This window comes from Geotrypetes seraphini, chromosome 12, assembly GCF_902459505.1.
Source record: "Geotrypetes seraphini chromosome 12, aGeoSer1.1, whole genome shotgun sequence".
NCBI lineage: Eukaryota > Metazoa > Chordata > Amphibia > Gymnophiona > Dermophiidae > Geotrypetes > Geotrypetes seraphini.
The window spans coordinates 78,948,387-78,967,334 of NC_047095.1; the positions used below are offsets into that span (position 1 = coordinate 78,948,387).

Sequence of the window (18,948 nt, forward strand, 5' to 3'; positions counted from 1 at the left end):
AATCATATTTTTCATATAGATGGGGGGGTTGTCAAAAATGATGGGCCCCGGGTGTCACATATGCTAGGTACGCCACTGGGGCATCTCTCCTGCTGATTTCAAGTGTGGGTGTTGGGTGTGTCCTCAGGAAGGAGGCGTAGTTGGGCATCTCTCTTGCTGATTGGGGGGGGGGTCTGCCTGCCTCTGCTTTCCCTGCGGGTTGAGCTGACTGTGGCAGGGGAATCCCTGATCAGCTGAGCCGGCAGGACTTCCTAAAACTGCTGCCTTTGGGACTTCCTCTGCTGCTTAGCTGTTCAGAATGTCCCCTGCCAGCTCAGCTGATAATGGCAGAAGAATCCCCAAAACCAGTGGCTTCGGGAAGTCCTGCCGGCTCAGCTGATTGGGGGATTTCCCTGCCGCAATCAGCTCAGTAAGCAGGGGAGAGTAGCACCAGCGGGCAGAAGAAAATTCTTAAAATTTTGATAGGAGTAATAGGGGAGAAGCTGTGCCTAGTGATTGCTCTCCTGAGCATGTGCCAGGCACAATTCCTCCTCTTTTTACCAGGACTGCTCCACATGAATAGCATCCATATAATTTGCTTACTATTCATGCAGAGCATCACTCAGAAAAAAAAAATTGTTCTCGCCACAGTATTTTTTACTGTGACGTTGGAGCATTATGCATCCAGGGCCTAACGCCGTTTATCCCAGGACTAGCAGGCAGCATATTCTCACATGTGGGTAACGTCATCCATGAAGCCCAGGTACGGCAGCAGCAAAAGTGCATCTGCACTTTAAGAACTTTAGAAAGTTTGCGACTGACCGCACTCCGCAAGTGCCTTCCTGCCTGACATAGGTACGTGGCTCCTCAGTTCTTAGTTTAACGCAGAGCTAAGAAGTCGCATTTTTGAACGTTCGTTCTTTTTTGCCTTTTCTTCCTGCTCGTGCGTTTATTTACTACTTATTTCTTTTATTTTCTTTTCATACCAGCTTTGTTCCGGTAAAAAAATAATAATAAATTTTCTCCCTGTTTTATTACCTTTGGGCGCTTCGGTGGGGCCTCCATTCTTACCTCAGCCTTTCGCTTTTGATTTGGCTAAGGCGGTTTTTCCATCCTTTAACGGGGGTTAAGAAGTGCAGCAGGTGCCAGAGGACGGTTTCCGTCACCGACCCTCACAGCTGGTGCATTCAGTGCCTCAGACTGGAACATTGCATTGACACTTGCGCACAGTGTTCCACTCAAGAAACGCACCATGAAAAGCTGCCACCTTCAACAACAACAATTGTTCAGTGCCAGCATGGAAGGGGAGGAACCTTCGCATCCATCAAAATCCAAGTCATTGGCATCGAAGGCACTGATGTCCTCCGATGCACCGGCATCGAATCCAGTGTTGCAGCCTCTTGCTCCTTCTGGTAAGCCAGCGAAAAAGTCACCAGCTTCCCAGGTGGGGTCGCAGGCCACTAAGGCATTGAGTCCAGTCATGCTGGCCAAGCGAAAACCCCAAATGTGACTTATTTTCAAATCCAGAGGTGCATCGCCATCCGAGTCATCCTCTTCGGAATGAGTTGCCAATAGTACTAGCATCAAAGCCATAGGTACCAGTGCCCAATTTAAGAGAGCATTTCAAAGCTTTCTTTCATGCAGAGTATGGGGATATATTTGAACTATTTACACAGACACCGACTCCGCCGGTACCAGCCTAGCCTGAGCGTAATACCACCAGGGATGCTGGTACCAGCACTGTGTCATCGATGCATTCTCTTGGTTCTCGGCACTGGTCATCGTCCAAACAAGCATTGAAGCATTGTACCTCCAGTCATCGTTCCAGTTCATCGAGACACATTTCTTCTCCTCCTCCTCCTCAATAGAGCAAATGTTCTCGCAAATCAAAGCATGTTTCTCCTAAGCGTTCAGAGAAACGCAAGCATCGCACACCATCTCCTTCTCCAGACTGGTACAATCACAAAAGGAGTCATCGGTCTAAATCTTGGGTGAAAGATTCTGATCTTCAAATTGCCTCCACTATTGATGCTTCTTCATCAACTACAGAGGCCTATGACTCTCCTGAGCCACAATCTCCATAGATTCTTCCTAGAGAGTCATCTCCTACAGAGACATTTTCCTTTACTCGTTTATTAGGCAATTGGGTAAAAATTTGTCTATTAAGCTGGAGGCAGACTCAAAATACAGTGCTGAATTCTTCAAAGACTATAGATTATAAACATCCTCCTAAAGAGTTTATTAAACTTCCTTTGCATGGAATTCTAAAAGATACCCTTCATAAGAATTGGGAATCTCTTCCTTCAGTTCCAGTTGCTCCTGGAAAATTGGATTCACTTTATAGAATTATTCCCATTGCAGGATTTGACAAGTTTCAATTGTCTCACCAAACCCTGATGGTGGAATCTACTCTTTAAAAAAAGAAAAAAAAGGTCTACCCTTCCAAGGTTTATGCCTCAGTTCCACCTGGTCGAGAAAGACGTATTATTGACAGATTTAGTAGACGTCTTTATCAAAATTCCAAGTTGTCAAGTCGTGTCAACAACTATACTTTTCATTTTACATTTTATCGAAAACATTTAATAAAGCAACTGCCTGATTTTCAGAAGTACCTTCCTTTTCATTGTAGAAAGGACTTCCAACAGTCTCCACCCTTCTTCAATTACAGCAACATTTGGTTCAATCTGCCTATGACTCCTTTGAATTATCTTCTTGAGCTTCTTCCATGTCTGTGGCACTGAGAAGATTAGAATGGCTTAGAATTGCTGATATGCAAGTCAAGCTCCAAGATCAATTGGCTAATATACCGTTTGGGGGATGAACTTTTTGGAGATTCAATTCAGAATGCCATTCAAAAACTTTGTGCGCATGAAAAGTCTTGGGATTCCCTAGTGAAACCAAAACCCAAGCCATCTTTCTATTAGAGACATTTTTCAGCTAAACCATCTGCTGCTCCCAGACCACAGCAGAAGAAAAAAGCAGCAACATTCTCAAAAACCTCAAGTGTCGGCTCCTTTTAAATCTACTCAGTCTTCTTGACCAGTTGCTCGAGAGCATAGTTTCAATCCAGTTGCCTCTCCCTCTACCAATTGGAGGTCGTCTTCAACTTTATTTTCATCGTTGGGAGTTGATTGCATCAAACCTCTGGTTTCTCAACATCATTCGAGAAGGTTAGTCCCTTCACTTTCGCACCATGCCTCCAGAACGTCTCCTTCCAATCTCCTTCAGCCCTCCCTTCTTCAGGAGATTGATTCTCTACTGCTTCTCAATGCCATCAAGGAGATTCCTCTGGAACAATAGAACAAGGGGTTTTGCTCCCGTTATTTTCTTGTTCCGAAGAAGACGGGGAAGTCTTCGATCAATATTGGATCTCAGAGCTCTCAACAAATTTCTTGTCAAGGAAAAGTTTCAAATGTTATCTCTCACAACTTTGTATCCCCTGTTGAATCATAACGATTGGCTATGCTCTCTAGACCTCAAGGAGGCTTACACTCGTATTCTAATTCATCCAGCATCCAGGAAGTACCTCAGATTTCAAGTGGCACTTCACCACTATCAGTACAAGGTTCTACCTTTCGGCCTGGCATCTTCTTCCAGAGTTTCACCAAGTGCTTGGTAGTGATGGCAGCAGCCTTGCGGTCTCAGGGTCTTCAAGTCTTTTCCTATCAAGATAACTAACTCATCAAGGATCCTTCATCTCAGGGTGTCCTCTTAGCGACACAACTGACTGTTTTATTCCTTCAGAATTTGGGATTCGAAATCAACTTTCCCAGATCTCAGCTTCAGCCTTCTCAGAACCTTCGGTTCATTGGATCCCTACTAGATACTGTTCAGCTCAGGGCGCTTCTTCCTCAACAGCATCAGGATGCCCTAATTCAGCTCTGCCATCAAGTTGCCCACCTTCAGTCACTCTCAGCAAGGTACATGATGGTTCTTCTAGGGCACATGGTCTCCACAGTCCACATGACTCCCTTTGCAAGACTTCACCTGCAAATCCCTCAGTGGTCCCTGGCATCTCAGCGGTCACAAGCTCTCAACCCACTTTCGCAACATATTACAGTCACCTCGTCTCTTCAATAATCTCTACAGTTGTGGATGCACTCTTCCAAATCTTTCCATAGGGGATGCTCTTTCAAACGCCTCCTCATCAGAGAGTCCTGACCATGGATTCTTCAACCTATGCTTGGGAAGCTCACCTGGATGGCCTGCGCACTCAAGGTCACTGGTCTACCAGGGATTGACAACATCATATAAATCTGTTGGAACTCAGAGTGATTTACCTTGACTTCCAAAAAGCCTTCGACAAAGTACCACACGAAAGACTGCTTAAGAAGATATGGAACCACGGGGTGCAAGGGGAGGTCCACCGATGGATCAAAAACTGGCTGGCGGACAGGAAGCAGAGGGTTGGAATAAAGGGGCATTACTCAGACTGGAAATGGGTCACAAGCGGAGTTCCGCAGGGGTCAGTGCTGGGATCGCTCCTGTTCAATATCTACATAAACGACCTAGAGGTGGGAACAAAATGTGAGGTCATTAAATTTGCAGATGACACCAAACTATACAGCAGGGTTAAAACCATGGAAGACTGCGAAGATCTCCAAAAGGATCTAACGACACTGGAAGAGTGGGCCAAAAAGTGGCAAATGAGCTTCAACATAGGGAAATGCAAGGTCATGCATGTGGGGAAAAAGAACCCGATGTTCAGCTTCAAAATGGGGGGATCACTACTAGAGGTAAGCAACCTTGAAAGAGACCTGGGAGTGATGGTAGACACAACACTGAAGGCGTCGGCGCAGTGCGCCACAGCCTCAAGGAAAGCAAACAAAATGTTGGGTATCATAAAAAAGGGTATCACAACCAGGTCGAAGGAAGTCATCCTGCCACTGTATCGCGCAATGGTGTGGCCGCATCTGGAATACTGTGTCCAGTACTGGTTGCCGTACCTCAAGAAGGACATGGCAGTACTTGAGGGAGTTCAGAGAAGAGCAACTAAGCTGATAAAGGGTATGGAAAATCTCTCATATACTGACAGATTGAAACAGTTAGGACTGTTCTCCCTGGAGAAGCGGAGACTTAGGGGAGACATGATAGAAACCTTCAAGATCCTGAAAGGCATAGAGAAAGTGGACAGGGACAGATTTTTCAAACTAAGGGGAACCACAAGTACAAGAGGGCACTCGGGGAAATTGAAAGGGGACAGGTTTAGAACAGACGCTAGGAAGTTCTTTTTCACCCAGAGGGTGGTGGATACATGGAATGTGCTTCCAGAGGCTGTGGTGGACAGGAGCACTGTACAGCGTTTCAAAGAAGGTTTGGATAGGTTCCTAGAGGAAAAAGGGATTGAGGGGTACAGATAGGTGTAGAGATGGGTTATAGGGATAGGAGTAGAGGTAAGTTATAGGAATAAGAGTAGAGATAGGTTGTAGAGCTAGTCAGGGACCACTGCTCAGGCAGTGGGCCTGATGGGCCGCCGCGGGAGCGGACCGCTGGGCAAGATGGACCTCTGGTCTGCCTCAGCGGAGGCAACTTCTTATGTTCTTATGTACAATGCCCTCGGGGCTTTCTAACACCTTCTACAAGATCAGATTCTCCTTGTCTGTACAGACAATCAAGTAGCCATGTACTGTATAAACAAGCAAGGAGAAACAGGGTCTCTCCTCTGTCAAGAGGCTCAAAAGATTTGGAATTGGGCAATTCCTTGCAGCATCTTTCTCAGGGCAGTTTACATTCAAGGGGAGCAGAATTCTCTGGTAGACAACCTCAAACGCATTCTTCAACCTCACGAATGGACACTGAACTCAGCAGCTCTCCGTCCCATTTTTTTCTCAATGGGGGACTCCTTAAGTAGATCTGTTTGCATCTCCCCACATTCACAAGCTACCCCCAGTTTTGCTTCAGGCTATATTCTCCTCATCACCTAGAGGTGGACACTGTTCTCCTGGATTGGACGAACAAGTTTCTTTATGCGTTTCCACCCATTACGCTTGTTCTCAGAACACTTGTCAAGCTCAAACAGGAGTCTGCCACCATGATTCTGATAGCTCCTTGGTGGCCCAGACACCATGGGTTCTCCCTTCTACTTCAACTCAGTATCAAGGAGCCAATACCTCTGTTTATTTTTCCATCTCTTCTCACACTGTCATGGTTCTCTTCTATATCCCATCCTTCAGTCTTTACACCTGACAGCTTTGTATCTCTCGGCCTGAGCTCTGCTGATCTTTACCTTTCTTAGCCTGTCAGACTTATCTTAGAAGCTTCCAGAAAACTAGCCACTCAACAGTGTTATCAGTAAAAGTGGACACATTTTTCTGTTTGGTGTCTTCTTCATCATCAGGATTTGAAATCAATCTGTTTCCTTAATTTTGGATTATCTTCTTCATTTGTCTGACTCTGGACTCAAATCCCCATCTATTAGAGTCCATCTCAGTGCTATCACTGTCTTTCATCAACCAGTGGATGGTAAACCTCTCACTGCTCATCCTCTGATCACCAGATTCATGAAAGGACTTTCAATGTCAAACTATCTTCCAAGCCACCTCCAGTGATCTCAATGTGGTTCTTGCCAAGTTAATGAAGCCTCCATTTGAATCAATGTCTACGGCTCAACTCTCTCACATCTCCCAGAAGAGTGAGTGAACTTCAAGCATTAGTGGCAGATCCACCATGTACAGTTCCACCAGTTCGCACCCATCCAAAGTTCTTACCAAAGGTCGTCACTGAATTTCATCTCAATAGATTGTGCTTCCAATTCTTAAACCACTGAGCAGCCTGGTGTCCCAGGAAGTCCATCTGAAAACATAAGACCGGCAAACTATAATGTATTTTCAGATTTTTCTAGTCAAGGAACCCTTCCTGAATGGCCTGCTTCAACTGCAACCATTTATAGTTTTGAGATTTAGCAAGGCCAAATATGTGTTGCAATCGTGAAAAGTCAAGCAGCTTACCATCTGATATTACATCATCCAAAGTGCGTATACCTGCCTTTATCCAATGTTTCTAGATAACCTTAAATCTGCCAATTTGAATCTTGGAGTTCAGCCATAGGGACTGACAGGTGGATTTATGAATCGGAATATCTATCAAATTATTAATATATTTTAAAGTTTGCCATGTATCTAATAAAATTCTATTGTCCTTATACAACTTAGGCATCTTGATATTCAAAACGTAACTTAATCATAGTGGAGACAGGAGCTGCCATTCCAACCATAACCAGTCAGGAAGATTTTGCATGAGCTCAGGGAGGATCCAATATATACCCTGATGCATTATATAGGCTTGATGGTACCTATAAAAGTTTGGAAAATTTACCCCACCCTCCGCAATTGGTTTTTGTAAAGATACTAGAGCAATTCTCGCTGTTTTCCCTAGCCAAATAAATTTAGTGAGAATACTATTTAAATTTTTATAAAAGGACCCCTGAAAATACACTGGTAACATACCCATTTGGTAGCAAACTACAGGCAAGTTCATCATCTTAACAGTTTGAACTCTACCCCACCAAGACAGATGTAAAGGGTTCCATTGCTCACACATTTCCATAACCTTCAACAATAAAGTTCTTTCATTCATTTTTATCGTCTCTTCCAACGTATTATGAATCCAAAGCCTAAATATTTAATACCCTCTTCCTTCCACAGAAAGGGGAACAAATCAAATAAACCCTTTTGACAATGAACATTTAGAGGAAGAATCTCCGATTTACTCCAATTTATTTTATATCCTGAAAATTTCCCAAATTGGTCAATCAAATCTAGCAAATGTGGAATGGTAGTTTCAGGATTCCTCAAATGAAGCAAAATATCATCTGCATACGCAAAGACTTTATATTCCCCTTTAGAACCACAGAACTCTGGAACAACCTCACATCCCCGCTCAGAATTTCAAGCTCCCTCCAATCCTTCCGCAAACACCTGAAAACTTGGCTCTTTTCAAAAATCTAACACCTCCCGCTCTTTGGTACCCTGTCCCTCTTTATCTTCCTAGCTCCTTTCCTATAACCCTTCATTGTAGCTCCTTTTCAACCTAACCCTGTAAACCGTGCCGAGCTCTACGCTTGTGGAGATGGTGCGGTATACAAACCTAAGGTTTAGTTTAGTTTAGTATATTCCCGACCTGTATATGGAATACCCTGAATTTCCTTTACCTGTTGGATAGCCAGTAACAAGGGTTTCAAAACAATATCAAACAGTAAAGGAGATAACGAACACTCTTGTCGAATTCCCCTCTCCAGACGAAAACTCTCTGAAAAAGTATTATTAATATATAATCTGGCAGAAAGGGAACTATATAAGGTTTGAATCATTTGTACAAATCCGGAATCAATACCAAACCAATCCATTGCTTGATACATAAAAGTCCATTCTATCCGATCAAAGGCCTTCTCTGCATCCAAGGTGAGGTGAGTGACCTACCTGACTGGGGGGGAGCCGGCGGGGGACTAAATATGCAGCAACTCCAGTAAAATGCAAAAAATCTCAAGACTGAAGCGAGATCTGCAGCAGTTATCCACAGAACCACCTCCAGGAATCACATGCTGGCAACATGAAAATCGAATGGATGACTTACTAGCACAAATATTGGATGGAGCTGATACCCCATATGAAAATGGGATTTTCAGTCTTGAAGTGATTCTTCCTGAAAGGTATCCATTTGAACCTCCAAAGATCCGCTTCCTGACCCCCATTTATCATCCCAACAGTGACTCTGCAGGAAGGATTTACCAGGACTTTCTCAAACTACCACCAAAGGGGGCGTGGAGACCATCCTTGAACATTTCCACCATACTATCCTCCATACAGCTCCTAATGGCCGAACCCAACCCAGATGATCCCCTTATGGCTGACATATCAGTGGAGTTCAAATACAATAAACAGACTTTCTTAAAGAACACCCGAAAATGGACAGAGAAACATGCAATGCAGAAGGATGAGAATTCAGGGACTCAAGCACTAAAGGGTGCCTGCCTGAAGGTAGCATATCCACAGATCCTACTACTATGCAAAGAAGGCTGGATCATCCATGGCTTTTGTTAAATTTAACATATGAAAAGCCAATCTGGTGTTGTTTTAAGAATGTCTTTGAGCAATAAAACCCGTTCACATTTATCAAAGAAATAGGTCTGTAATTTGAAACCAACGTAGAGTCTTTATTTGGTACATTTATGAGAGCAAAGAGTCAAATATCTGTGAAAAATAACAAACTTCTTTTTATAATGATGGGGGTTGCCATGCAGCTTATTTGGAAAAATTGGGACAGACTAAATTATTCATTCTGGTGGGAGTCCCTCTGTTATGTCTTTAAAATGGAATGGTTCATGGCCATTCAGCAGGGAAGTTATTTTGCTTTAATTTTAATATTCTTTGTAAATGTACTAATTATTGTGCACAACTGTAGTTTTAAAAAATGAATAAAGAATTAAAAAAAAAAAAATCTTTTGTAAACTGCATAGAACTTATGGTTACGCAGTTAAGAAGTGCTATGTCATGTTATTTCTTCTGAGTTTTGAAGAAATCTTTCCATGGACAGAGTTTATCAAGCAATGAAGACATCAAGGAAGCTGTGACATCCTGGTTTGAAGGTCTTTGCAGGAAAAGTGGATGAAGTGTATGGAGCTATCAGGGGACTATATTGAAAAACAAAATTTTTTAAACTCTTTTCTTTCCTACTAAGGTAAATTATTGAATGCCCCTCTTATCACTTTTGCACTCACATTAAGCAAGTTCTGCTGTTTGGATGCCCAGTCTCACATTCTGTGATTATATAAAATTTACCTCTTACTGTTCTCTATCTCCCTCCCCAGTTCTTAGTGGTATAGGCTGTGTTTTTTGAGAATGTTTGGGGGTGAGATTATTTTAGTGGTCTCTTCATCCATTTTCACCGGTTTCTCTTGAGTTTTCATTCACAGCTATCTGGGATCTCCACTCCCTCTTTCTTCCTTAACTTTTTCCCTTTTCCTTCTCTTGCATGTTACAATGCTCATGATATCAATCCTTAATCAGGAACATAGATTAAAGCTCCCCGTGGACCCTTGTATGCATGAGCCTTTTGCTTGGTCAGTAGGTGGTGTTATTAGATGATGGCTGATATTCTTGGAAAAGGGAAATATGTAAATGCTGACTGTTTCTCCAGCCCTATGTAAATGTCCCAAGGAAATATCAGATCCTGCAACTGAATGCAGGTTTCTCTAAAGTGTGCAGCAGTGGCATTGGGCCATTAAGCCAATTGCTAGATTGCTCCCTTAGTGTGATGGCATCTCTGATTTTTCTGTTGCAAGTTTTCCTTACCGTAAAATACTCTCACTTACAAATCCAGAAGTGGAGATTAACTTGTAACTTAGTTTTACTCATTGGTACTAGTGTTAACACTAGTGTGCTCTTCCCTAATCCTGGAAAAAACGTTTGTTACAAAGTGAAAGGATGTATAAAGTTTCCAAGTTTCCAAGTTTATTAGTTTTTAATATCCCGACCATCAAACAAATGTCTGGCCAGTTAACAGTAAAATATAAAAGGGAGATTAAAAATAGTAGGAAGTGTATAAAGATATCTAAGTTGAACATGAATGACAAAGACTAGACCAGGGGTCTGCAACCTTTAAGACATAAAGAGCCACTTGGACCCGTTTTCGAAAAGAAAAAAAAACTTGGAGCCGCAAAACCATTATAAAACAAATCTAACACTGCATATATTGTTTCTTATCTTAATGCTATATACAGGATCACTAAATTGAAAATAAAATCATTTTTCCTACCTTTGCTATTTGGTGATTTCATGAGTCTCTGGTTGCACTTTCTTCTTCTGACTGTGCATCCAATCTTTCTTCCTTTCTTTCAGCCTCCTGTATGTTTCCTCTCCTCCAGACCTCATTCTCTCCCCCAACTTTTTCTTTCTGTCTCCCTGTTCCCCCTTCTTTCTGTCTCCGTGCCGTCCCCCAAGCCACTCGGTTTGCTGCCACCGCAATCGGGGAACAGCCCCCAAGCCACCGCCGTCCCAAGCTTTCCCTGCAGAAGTGTTGCGCTGACCAGCATTCCGCTCCCTGACGTCAATTCTGACGTAGGAGAGGAAGTTCCGGGCCAACAAGGCATTTCTCCTCATTCCATCCAGCCTGAGCCCCATCTCTCCTTGATCCAGCATTTCCCTTCTGTGTCTGTCAGAATTACCATTCCACCTATTTTCCAGCATCACCCTTCTTTGTGTCCATCTCACCTATATCCCTATCTCACCACTTTTTCAGAATCTTCATTTGTCTCTGTCCTTGTCTTTACCCCATGTTCACCATTTGCCCTTTCAATGTCTTTATCTCCCCCCCCACACACACTTTTTCAGCATGTCTCTCTTTCACCTCCTCTTCATGTCCCTTCTGTATCTCTATCCTTATTCAGTAGGTCCTGCTTACCCTTTCTCTTCTTTGTGTCATTATCTCCATTTTCAGCTTTCCCCCCTTTTCCTTTGTTACTGCACCCTGTAGCTAGAATCTTTCCACCCTCCCTCCCCTCCGGCCCAGCCCAGTATGAAAGATTTCCTTTTGTTTCCCTCCCCTCTCTCTTTCTCTCTCTCTTCTCCTCCCTCACCCACGAGTCCTGCATCTGGCCCTCTCCCTTCTACCTGCACCTGGCAACACCCCCCTGCTCCGCGGCTCTCTTCAGCAACTCGTCAGCAGCAGTGATCAAGACAAGCTGCCGACATCGAGGCCTTCCCTCTACGAGTCCCGCCTTTGTGGAAAAAGGAAGTTGAAACAAGCGGGACTCGCAGAGGGTAGGCCACGATGTCAGAAGCTGCTGCTGAGTTGCCGAAGAGAGCCGCGGAGCAGGGGATGTGGCCGGAAGCAGGTAGAAGGGAGAGGGAGATAGGAAGGCTGTAGATCTCCGGAGCATGACACCGACCCCGGCCAGGATGATTTCTTTTTCAGGCACCTTACAAGTCCAGCGTCGTGGCGCGGCGGGAAATAGCCATGCTGAGCAGTGAGCTCAGCACTACACAGATGAAAGCCTTGCTTGCTGATTGGTCCGGCGGGGCGGGGCCGCCGGACCAATCAGCAAGCAAGGCTTTCATCTGTGTATGTGCTGAGCTCACTGCTCAGCATGGCTATTTCCCGCCGCGACGCCGGACTTAAGCTGCATGCCTGCGTGACACACTACCGGAGCCGCAGCAAAGGTGGAAAAGAGCCGCATGCGGCTCTGGAGCCGCAGGTTGCCGACCCCCGGACTAGACAAACTAGAAAGTGAGGGAAATAGGGGAGGAGGGGGAAAAGTTACATTATTTAGATGAGAAGGAGAAAGTGGGGTGAGGATGGAACGTAGGGGTAAGGGCACGTTGTACTAGCAAATAGTTGCTTGAAGGAGGAAGGACGAGATAAAGAATAAAGAAAGGAAGAAAGGGGGAAAAAAAGAGAAGAAGAGAGAAAAAAGAAGAAGAAAAAAAAAAAAAGAAGAAAGATGAGGATCTAGGTTAGGTTGAAAGCGTCCTGAAATAAGAAAGTCTTTAGGTTAGTCTTGAATTTGGCTAATTGTTGTTCGTCACGGAGGAATTGTGGCAGAGAGTTCCATAATGTAGGGGCGGTTACTGCAAAGTTTGTTTTACGGGTATAGTAGAAGTCTTTTAGGGAAGGGATGAAGAGAAGTTTTTGATCAGATGATCTTATGATCAGATAATCGAGGGGAACATTGTGGTATAAGGAGTTTGTCAAGAAATGAAGGTTGGTGGGAAAGTTTGATTTTAAAAGAAAGTAAAATGATTTTATAGGTGATGCGGTGGGTGATAGGGAGCCAATGAACTTCTTTTAGAAGCGGAGTGACATGGTCGAATCTACCTTTTTTGTAAATAAGTTTTATTGCAGTATTTTGTATTAATTGAAGATGTCGTAGTTCTTTTTGGGGGAGGCCGTTGAGAAGAGAGTTACAATAATCTAGATGGGAAATTACTAAAGAATGAATCAGAATGTTAATAGAGTCGGTATCCAGGATAGAAATTAGTGATCGAATGATGCGGAGTTTAAAGAAGCAGACTTTTACGACTGAACTAATATGATCATGGAAAGCAAGATCTCTATCAAAGATGACACCTAGTAGTTTAATTTTAGTTTCCATGTGTAGTGGAATAGATTTAATAGAGATTGTTCCCAATAAAGATTCAGATGTTTTGATTGGAAGTAGGAGCCCTCGGGATTTATCAATATTGAGTGAGAGTTTGTTTAAGTAGAGCCAGTCATTTATGTTGTCCAATTTATTGTTTATGTCTTTTATGTCTGAGATGTTGGAAGTATTGATTGGGTAGAGGAGTTGTATATCGTCTGCATAGGCAAAGATTGTAAATCCTATGGATTGTGCTAATGTAAGAAGAGGAGAGAGGAATATGTTAAATAGTAGTGGAGATAGAATTAACCTTGTGGGACTCCAAAGGTTTGTGATATGGTTGAAGAAGTTTCATTTTTTATATGGACTTTAGAGCTACGTTCGTGAAAGTATGATATAAACCAAGAAAGTGCAGAACCTGTAATACCGCAGTCTTTTAGTCTGGCAATAAGAAGAGGGTGGTCAATAGTGTCAAAGGCTGCGGACAAGTCAAGAGAGATTAGAATAACGGATTTTTGGTGGTCATGGTAGTATTGTATAGTTGAGATGAGGCCTAGTAATGATAGTTCTGTAGAATGTGAAGAGTGAAAGCCTGTTTGACATGGATGTAAAGCATGGGTTTTTTCAAGGAATTCTGTCAGTTGGGAATGGATGATTTTTTCAGTAAGTTTGGAGATTAAAGGTAGATTGGCGATAGGGCGATAGTTTTTGGGGAGAGAAGAATCTGAGTTGAATTGTTTGAGTTTAGGAAAGACGAGAGCTGTTTTCCAAGCAGTAGGTACTAGGCTGTCAGAAAAAGACTTGGAAATCATTTCCCAAATGAATGGGCCGAAGAGAGAATAGAATTTTTTAAGAAGCAAAGGGGGAAAGCTCTCTAAGAGGTTATTGGGGGAATTTAAAGATTGTAAGATAAGAAATAGATGTGCTAGTGAAGGCATTTTGAAGTTAGAACAAGAGCTGAAAGGTAGTTGAGTTGAATCATTGAGAGTTTGGACAGAAAGGATGGGTGGTGCAGGTCCGAGGTGTGATCTGATGTCTTTGATTTTTGTATCAAAGAACCGAGAGAGTTCGTCTGCGGATGGTAGAGTAGAGATAGGTAAGTTTTGTTTTTTTTTTTGGAATATTTTGAGAGTGATTGAGCAAGATTAAAGAGAGTAGAGGAGTTACGGGTGGAAGAAATAAGCTTAGAATAATATTCTTTTTTAGTTTGTTGAATGATTGTTTTATAGTGATTGGCTTTTTCTTTGAATAGAATGAGATAGCTGTTGAGGCGTGTTTTACGCCATTTGTTTTCTGCCGACCGAAGTTGTTGGCGGAGAAGAACCAGTTTTTCATTATACCAGGGTTGTTGTTTTTTTGAGATTTGATTAGAAGTGGGGTTTTTTTCTGATATGGGTGCCAAAGAATCTAATAATTTTGTGGATGTTTCCCAGAGAGAAAATTGTTCAGTGATAGAAAGGGAGGAAAAATCTTTAAGGTTAAGGTTAAAGGAGGTTTGGATAGCTGAAAGGGTGATATTATTAAGGTTGCGGGTGATAATGGTTTTTTGTTGCTGTTTAACATGGCTAAGGTGAACTGGAGAATCTAGTTGCCAGGTGATTAGAGTGTGGTCTGACCATGGTATGGAATGATATTGGAAATTTTGGAAGAGATGGTTAATAGAGGTTGGGAAAATCATGTCAAGGGTATTACCAGCGGAATGTGTAGGCATAGAGATGAGGGGAGATAGTGAGAGGTCGGAAATCAGGGTTAGAAGTTCAGAGGTGTTGTAATGATTGGGAGAATTAAAATGGATATTAAAATCTCCGAGAATTATGGAATCAGGATAGGCGATATCTGTCCAATCTGATTTATACCTGCTGATGCTAGAAATTTGAGTAAGACCTGATGTGGACTTTCCAGTATCTGCTGATATTTTCTTAATTATTTTTCTAAATGCTTTAATGAAATCTGTAGAGGGCTTTGTTTAACTGAGATTTTTTTTTTTTTTTTAATTAGATCATAACTGATCCTTAAGTGAAGTCATTGCACTGGATTTAGGAAGTAATTTCTGTGATATTGGCATGTCAGAAACATCTGATCATGACTTCACTGTAAGATGATGAGAAAAAGGCTGAGCTAATGCTCAGTTGTCTTGTCACCTCAGTAAGAAAAGTATTACTTGTATTTTCTTATGATTGGTTTAGAATCTTAGCTCATATTATTAGAGCTTTAAAAAGCACTTGGCTGAATTAAGGCCAAGCACTTTCTTCCTGAGGATAAGGTTAAAATATTTGAGTCTTCTAAGAATTACTGCAGAGAAAAAGATTTCCTTGATGCACAATCTGTGCAAGTTCCCACATAACCTCTATGAAAAATCAATGTCTGGATAGTCTAAATTAAGCTCAGTGTTTCAGCCAAGTGATGCTACCAAATGATGAAGATATTTTTATTAATCGCCCTGCCATAATGGCTCATCTGAGTTCCAGTGTTAAATTCCCTAATAAAGGGCATAGGAGAAACAAGAGAAACCTTGCTGTTCTTCACAATAGTTATGGGCAAGATGGAGACTGCTCTGGGTGACAAGGAGAGGTGGGTGCATTTTTTCCTTTTTAATCAGTCTATGAACACTGAAGCCATAAAAAAATAAGCAGGGTTGTACTCTTGGAAGGGGAAGTGGGCGAGGGACATGTTCTTCAGGAATTGCCTTGTTTATAGAAATACATGTGAGGCAGAAGGCTTTCCCTTCTCTGCTTTTGCTTTGGGAGATTGCTAAATTATTTTAACAACATTGTCATATCACATGGTCTGCAGAAATACTGTATACAAGAACTTATTGAAATCAAATTTTAGTAGCTGGACATCATTCACACCACATTTAACAAAGACCTTAAGGCTACACACTCTCAGTAAAACAACATATGAAAAATAATATAAATATAAGACAACGGAGAAAAATGAACCTCAATTGTGAGAGGCCAGGACTACACAAGTGCCTGAGCCAACTCACATCATCACGGGTTCATAAAAAAACTCCGTGTACATTTAAATGATTCTCATTCATACGTTTTATCAAAAACTCTTTTTCTTTTTCAAACTTTTTCCGTGTGAGCCCAGTCAGCAGTATTAATGATCTGTTTTTTCAGTGTGAACCGGAACCAAACTAACCAAAAATTTAACGAGGGCAACAGCTCAACTTCACAGGTGTAAATAGTTGTAGAAGCCTGAAAATAATGCCAACAATAAGATAAAAAACATTCACTCATCTGGAAAAACAAGATGGTTCCAAAGATTCCTCAGTTCGTGTCCCAACAGAAAAGTCTTTCTGTTTCTCCTACAAGGCTACTTCAGGGGAGTATTGCATTGTCCAAAAATTTTCACTTCTACCAACATAATCCATATAAAGCTGGCTCCTCTCCAAATGGTTCTGGGACTGTGAGACGCGCCCGGCTCGAATAAAAAGCCGAACGAACCGGGCGTCATGACGTCATCACGAAAACGTATAATGGTTACAACTTCTATTTTTACTAATCCGAGAAATGGCAAGAGTTACAATTTACGTCATAGCTCCACTTGTCAATCAACAAATATTATATATATTCTTCAGTGCCCATGTGACCTGTTATACGTGGGTCAAACTTCAAGGACGTTAACAGTAAGAATGACGGAACATAAAAGTTGCCTGAACACTAGAAAATTAACAGCTCCTATAGTCACTCACTGTGTTCAACAAGATCATAGGTTTGAAAACCTGAAATGTTACGTGATAGAGAAGTTAATGACATCTTTAAGGAGAGGCGATATAAGAAGAATACTGTGGCAGAAAGAGCAACAGTGGATCGATCGGTTGCAAACGCTAGAGCCTGAAGGTTTAAATACTGTACATGAATGGCAACCGTTTCTATGAAGTGTTTCAGTTCCGGGTCTGCCTATTCTGTCTTTGTGATGTTCTTTGAAGCTTGGAGAACATAATATGAGATGATTAATTGATAGCTGGTGTTTAGCTTATCATGCATCACGTTTTCGTGATGACGTCATGACGCCCGGTTCGTTCGGCTTTTTATTCGAGCCGGGCGTGTCTCACAGTCCCAGAACCATTTGGAGAGGAGCCAGCTTTATATGGATTATGTTGGTAGAAGTGAAAATTTTTGGACAATGCAATACTCCCCTGAAGTAGCCTTGTAGGAGAAACAGAAAGACTTTTCTGTTGGGACACGAACTGAGGAATCTTTGGAACCATCTTGTTTTTCCAGATGAGTGAATGTTTTTTTCTCTTATTGTTGGCATTATTTTCAGGCTTCTACAACTATTTACACCTGTGAAGTTGAGCTGTTGCCCTCGTTAAATTTTTGGTTAGTTTGGTTCCGGTTCACACTGAAAAAACAGATCATTAATACTGCTGACTGGGCTCACACGGAAAAAGTTTGAAAAAGAAAAAGAGTTTTTGATAAAACGTATGAATGAGAATCATTTAAATGTACACGGAGTTTTTTTATGAACCCGTGATGATGTGAGTTGGCTCAGGCACTTGTGTAGTCCTGGCCTCTCACAATTGAGGTTCATTTTTCTCCGTTGTCTTATATTTATATTATTTTTCATATGTTGTTTTACTGAGAGTGTGTAGCCTTAAGGTCTTTGTTAAATGTGGTGTGAATGATGTCCAGCTACTAAAATTTGATTTCAATAAGTTCTTGTATACATTTTGATTTACTCAATTGAATCCCCCGTTATATTTAGCTGCAGAAATACTGAACATAGAGATAGAAAGTGTAAATGAGTGATTGAATCTATTCTTTGCAAGAGACATGATTAAGGTTGCACATAGTAACTGTGTACGATTTACTTCTTTGTAGAGAGAGTTTGTCATTTTTGTGGCAAATACAGAATGTGTTTATGTAGACATAGCATCATCCATCAGATTCTATATATGGTGCTCAAAATTGGGCACCAATATTTGTGTACCCAGCTAAATTGGCTACCAAGCCAATTAGTACCAATAATTACATTACTTTACATTAGTGATTTCTATTCCACCGTTACCTTGCGGTTCAAGGTGGATTACAAAAAGGATCTATTTGGCCATCTCCAGAGGAATTATAGAATAGTTAGATTGGTTTTTAGAGATGAGGTGGTTCTTGTGGCGTTAGGTTGTTTTAGAGAGTAGAGAGGCGTTAGGTTGGTTTCGATTGTTGGGTATCAGGGTTTTTTTTAAATAGTATGGTTTTTATTTCTTTTCTAAATGTTCTGTAGTCAGGGGTCGTTATCAGCAAAGTAGAGTTGGAATAATTAGTACTAATTGGCACCAATTTGAATTTGTGCACACATCTTCCTATGTACTATTCTATAACAGTATGCGCCCAGATCCCATAGTGCATAACCCAAAAGGGAGTGCAGCCATGCATGGGCGGGGTCAGAGATGTACCTAAAATTTGTACGCAATGTCATAGAATACCTGGATTGTGCGCCCAAATTGGGTGCCATGAATGACATCTAGTGCAGCAGGCATAGGTCCTGGCACTCAAATTTGGGCACCAAAATTAGAACTCTGTGTTATTCTATAATGAGCACTCATCTTTGAGTGCACATTATAGAATATCAATTGAGTGTCAATTTTTGAGCACCATTTGCTGAATCTAGTCCAGTGTCTTTTTGTTAATGATAACCAGGTTTTTGGAGGTGAAAACATTGTTAAATAGACTTCGCTGGAGTTGGAGAGGGTAGTGTTGTTAGTTGTCACTTGCTGTAGAGTCTCCCCAGATTTGCTTTTTAGATATGCTTGCTTTCATTCTTGGCAACGAGAATTTCAAATGCTAACATTTAGGGCTCCTTTTACTAAGGTGCGCTAGTGTTTAGCGCATGCAGGATTTTAGTGTGCGCTAAACCCGCACTAGGCTTCTAGAACTAACACTAGCTCAATG

The 18,948-nt window shown here is 41.8% G+C and overlaps 2 protein-coding genes across 2 annotated transcripts in view; both read left to right on the top strand.

Moving 5' to 3' along the window:
- XPR1 (xenotropic and polytropic retrovirus receptor 1) overlaps positions 1-18,948 on the top strand; it is a 391,618-nt gene that overhangs the window by 185,790 nt on the left and 186,880 nt on the right.
- On the top strand, positions 8,429-17,458 carry LOC117346739 (ubiquitin-conjugating enzyme E2 T-like). The gene is made up of 2 exons (XM_033916797.1): positions 8,429-8,954; positions 17,327-17,458. The coding sequence occupies exons 1-2, from the start codon at positions 8,448-8,450 to the stop codon at positions 17,456-17,458; spliced, it is 639 nt and encodes a 212-aa protein (XP_033772688.1). The 5' UTR covers positions 8,429-8,447.